Below are 5272 nucleotides of genomic sequence, written 5' to 3' on the forward strand. Positions count from 1 at the left end.
CCCTTGCTCGTAAACTTAACCTGATTACTGTAATAAGCCCTTACTGAGACAATTTCTTCCCTCTTTTTTCTGTTACTAGGGAAGAAGAAACGGGTGAAAAGAACAAAATGGCGAGTGAAGGAGAGGTAATGGTTGAATCTGCAGGAGCTGCGGCACCAGTTGCAGAGATGGGGGAGACGAAACCTAAGCATCGGCTGGAGCGAAAGTGGACGTTTTGGTTTGATAACCAATCGAAGCCCAAGCAGGGTGCTGCTTGGGGATCCTCTCTTCGCAAAGGTTACACCTTTGATACCGTCGAAGAGTTCTGGTGGTGCGTATTCATAGTGGTGGAACTTATATATAATCTATATTTATTCTTCTGTTCATAATGAAAGATCTCTTTGAGCAGGAATTAAAGTGAAAAGAAAGAGAATTCTTTTGCTTTTATTTCTCTGATTGCATGAATATTGCTTGTCGTTGATTTTAAAATTTTTGGGTTTCCGGACTTTTTTGAATTTGAAGTATACGTTTTTCTCTCGTTTTTGGGTTAGATAAGCCGTGATTTGACCCCTTACAGGAAGCAAAGATCTACGCTCTCTTTCTAATTTTCATACCATCCTGATTTGCTGGATGCTGATACAACCCATGTTTCTATTTTCATTCAGATCTTGAATTGAAACTCTAATTCTTTTTGCAGCTTGTACGATCAGATATTTCGACCCAGTAAGTTTCCTGCGAATGCCGAATTTCACTTGTTCAAAACTGGGATTGAGCCCAAATGGGAAGACCCCGAATGTGCCAATGGAGGAAAGTGGACTGTTACCAGCAGCAGAAAGACAAACCTTGATGCCATGTGGCTTGAAACTGTAAGCTTCTTCTGGTATTTGCTTCTCCTTTGATAACAAGGTGTCTCAAAGCTCGTTTCTCATATAGCTACAACTAATCTGTGACCAATGGTTCCGTTTGGTAGCTGATGGCTCTGATTGGCGAGCAATTTGAGGAAAGTGATGAGATCTGTGGTGTGGTTGCAAGCGTGCGCCAGCGGCAGGACAAGGTTGCATTATGGACTAGAACTGCTTCCAATGAAGCTGTTCAGGTAAAGTCTATAGAAAAATATTGCCTTCTAGTTATCTATATCACTCAGTTTCATTTGGTTTATTGATATCCTAATTGTAGTAAAATTAGATTTCATATTAAAATTTGTTGAAAACGACCTAATTTGTGTCTTTAGATTTAGGGGTAATTGCTGGGCATACTGGTTGGTTAACCTAATTTGCTACTGCTTTGTTGACTTTGATATTCTGTAGTTGGGGGGTCTGTATATGACTAAGCACTTGTTGAAGTTGGTTGTCAGATGCTGAATGGCCATCGCTATTTCATGCTTAAATTTTTTTTGACAGTAATAGAATCCCATTTGAAAAGAAGAACTTTCTCTTTCATTGGTTCTCTTTTCAACCGTGGCTGGAAACTAGCACGCCAACTAGTTTTTCATATGAGGGGCACAAAATTTGTGGATTTAACATTTACAATCATGTTACAATTGAGCGTGTTGGTTGGTTTTCTCTTGCATACCTTAGGTTTACGGTTCGAGTCTCAGCCAAAGACAAAGGGCATAATACGTATAGTCTTGAGGGACAATGCACACAACATTAAAGGGTTAAATCCCTTGACCATAATGCATCAAAGCATGAGATCACTGATTGTGGATGCTTCATTGATGATTGTCCCATATATTGTTTGAAAGCAACACTTTGTGTCCTTATTAAGACACCAATACTTAAAAGGATTATGGTTCTTATGTCTAATTTTTCCAGCTTGTTCTGTATGATTAATCTAGCCCTTCATTTTTATCTTTGCCATATCTAGTTTTGTTTTTTTTTTTCCTTTTTTTTTTTTTTTTTTTTTTTTTTTTTTTTTTTTTTTTTAATCCTTTTGAGACGTAGAGTGGTAATGATAATTGTTGGTTACACATGGTCTAAGGATTCAAGAACATGCATGGATTTATGGTGGTGACACCCCCAATGCACAAATTTGGTGCAATGACATGCACCCCAATAGGTGATGGATGCATAGTTCAGGAAGGGGAGAGCCAAGAGTGATGGTACATGGTAGTAAATAGTAATCTTATTTGCTTTAGTATGTGATTGACAGAGCTACCCAATGGCCCAATCCAGGATGCCATGCATCAGAAAAAGTGATGTGCAAACAACTAGTTGAAAGGAAGCAAAGGAAGCACAGAGAAAATTGTGCACCCTGGACATGATTCATCCATGTATTAAGTTTTCCCTAAATGGTAATTGATGCTTGGGTGGCATGCTCCTGAAAGTGATTGATGCTATTGCACCAAATGGCGGAAGGGTCATATATACTGACATTAACATCTTGCCATGGAGGGATGGAGACTGCACAAATTCCATTCATACATTACAAATCTCAAGGGTGCTTGATACATAATCACCAAATCCAGAGGAGGGACTAAGGAAGTGTTAGGCACCTAAAAAGTATGTCTTCTCACCACAAGGAGGGTGATGAATAGTTGTTCTAGAGTATGGTGGGAACAAACGTTACGCATAATTTGATGTGATGCTATTTTCTGCAACGGATGATTATGCATGGTTTCCAGTTCAAAGCAAAGGTCATGCATGCCAAAAAGGATGTCATGTGACCTAAAATTTTGATTAGTTCACAATACCTATTCAAAATGGGAGGGAAGATCAAAAGGCGGGCTAGAGCCATGCACCCTTAAACTTGATCCCTGTACATATATCACTTGCTTTTGATGCAAAATCAACCATTCTATAGTTTATTTGTGTGGGTTGGGGAGGGAAGGTATTAGTGCAACTTTTGTGAGCTAGAAATTTGGCTTGTAAACACAAAAGTACTGCACGCGCTGATAGTGGGTTCTGCAGCTTGCATCCATTCTAATTGGTTTGAATCATAGTTATTTAATTTGGGAATGGGTAATATATGGTGCTGGATACGTGTGGGTATTATTCAGTTTTGGACATCGAAACTGTAGAAGTATGAAAACGTCACATTTTCTGCGACCCCCTTTCTTGAGCGTGCATGACACTAAAATTCCTATAAAATGAGATAGAGTATGGCAATGACAACATGGGTGCTTAGATTCTACACAATTTGTCCCTTCCAGCAGATTATGTAGAGATTTTAACGAGTCCCACATGTCCCCCACATGGGTCTTTCGTGAATAATATTGTAAAATCAATACCCATCTCTTCTACACGGATGGTTCAACATCATATTTTTCACATGCCGTCTTGTTCAAAGTTGGCAAGGTTTGGTAGTTGGTGATCATTGGGACTTTATCTTAGAGTTTGGCAAGTACAACTAAGAAGTGCACTAACCAGATTTGAGGGTCACACGTGATTTGAGGTGATACTTATAATCATGTTATATCACAATGTAAGTGGTAAAAGGAAACAAAAAAGAAGAGATCTAATCTATAAAAACCAAAGAAGACATAAGCCTAATAATAGTATGACATCCCCCAATCCTCCCATCTTGAGAAGAGACAACCCCCAAAGGCATTCTCTTCTCTCATGATCTCTTTTTTCAAATCATAACTCCTTTTTGGCCATTACGAGATGCTTGGAAAAAACTATTCCCACATATCTCACTTTATTTTATTTGAGATGTGTGGGAATGGGTTTTTCCAAGCATCTTATATTGCCAAAAAGGAGGTATGGTTAGAATAATGTATCTTATATTGCGAGAAGGGAGGTATGGTTAGCATAATGTGAATGTGAGATGCATGAGAACTAGTTTTGCCAAGCATCTTCTCACTGTTGGAAGGGATTTATGGTCAGAATAATATGAATGTGAGATGCATGGGTACGAGTTGTGCCAAGCATCTCGTCATATATAGAAGGGAGTTATGGTTGGAATACCATGAGATGTGTGGGAATGGGTCTCGCCAAGCATCTCATCATCGTCGGAAGAGATTTATGGTCGAAAGGAGGAGATTAGGTGAGGAGAGCACCTTTTGGATTTGTCTCTTTCTCGTGAGGGAAGATTAGGATGTTCCACTATCTTTAAGCTTTTGTCTTCGTGTTTTTTGTAAATTTGATTTCTCTTTTTTGTTTCCTTAAACCCCTCATCTTGTTACATGACAAGATGACAAGTATCACTTCCAATCACACATTGAAACCCTCAAGTTTGGCTAGTGCATAACTTGATTAGCTTCTTAGTTATGCTTGACAAAATCTGGTAAAATACCCAACGGTCTCTAGTCATTAAACCTTATCTTCTTTGAGTGAGATGACATATGAAAAGTATGGTGTTGAACTGTTGATGCATAAGGGAGGGGTCATGATTTTATAATTTTAGGAGATCCACATGGGGCTCCTTCAAATCTGCCCATAATCCTTGATGGGATAGTGTAGAATCTATGCACCCACCATGATATATTTCCATCGCCAACATTTATTGATATTTTTGTACACCTACATTAGCCCCTATGCAAAGAGGTGAGAATGAAGCATGAATCTCCTTGGGAATATCGTAGGTGACCATCCATTAAATGATAATGATGTAGCAAGGGGGCGTCGAATTGGTTTCAAGTTGGGCTCAATTCTGGCCCATATTCTAAACCATCGAACCAGCATATATCTGGCTCAAAACTTGGGCCACATTCAGCCCATCTGTTCTGTCCAAAGAAGAGATCGAGCCAGCAGTTTATTTAGGGAAATATGAGATAATGACCTTGCCTAGTTGGAAGAAATATCTCCAGAATTATTTCCAAATAAGGAGGATATCAACAGCTGTAATTGAGTTAAGGCCTTAGTCATCGAGATCGGTGATTTAAGGGAGGAATTACTTTCCAATTTGGTGGGGATTAACTTGGAGAGCAATTGGCAGCCTACATGGGTCCCATGGCCAGCTCGCATGGAGGAGATAATGTGGGATATCAGTTTCTTCCTTGCAGTAAAGACTTAAGAGAAGATTCTTATCGATTTGTGGGCCCCATAAACCAGCTGTATGAGGTCAATTCTGAAGACCAATTGTCTGGAGATTCTCTTCTCAAACAATCGAGCTGTCAAGAGAATTTAGGATTTTAATTTTTTGTCTTACGTGGGGACTTAATTAGGATTAGTTTCCTTTTATTTCAGATTTAGTTTCTGCTTTTATTTCCCTTGATGTACAAGGTATCCACAGCCATGCGTGGGCCTTTATTGATGACTTCTTATTTTCTTTTCTTTCTTCTAGAGATTAGTACAGTCCTCTATATATGAAAGAGCCTTAGTGCCTAGTAAGGACAATGGAGTTAAAAAAA

General features: G+C 39.0%; 1 protein-coding gene across 1 annotated transcript in view; it reads left to right on the top strand.

Moving 5' to 3' along the window:
• Window positions 1-5272, top strand: part of LOC122090597 (eukaryotic translation initiation factor-like) — a 9203-nt gene continuing 3931 nt past the window's right edge. Inside the window, exons 1-3 of the mRNA XM_042660238.1 lie at window positions 1-310; window positions 677-845; window positions 950-1075. Of these exons, the coding sequence (XP_042516172.1) occupies window positions 108-310; window positions 677-845; window positions 950-1075 (498 nt within the window). The 5' untranslated portion in view covers window positions 1-107. The remainder of the gene's footprint in view (window positions 311-676; window positions 846-949; window positions 1076-5272) is intronic.

The sequence above is a fragment of the Macadamia integrifolia genome, chromosome 10 (genome assembly GCF_013358625.1).
Source record: "Macadamia integrifolia cultivar HAES 741 chromosome 10, SCU_Mint_v3, whole genome shotgun sequence".
Taxonomy (NCBI): Eukaryota; Viridiplantae; Streptophyta; class Magnoliopsida; order Proteales; family Proteaceae; genus Macadamia; species Macadamia integrifolia.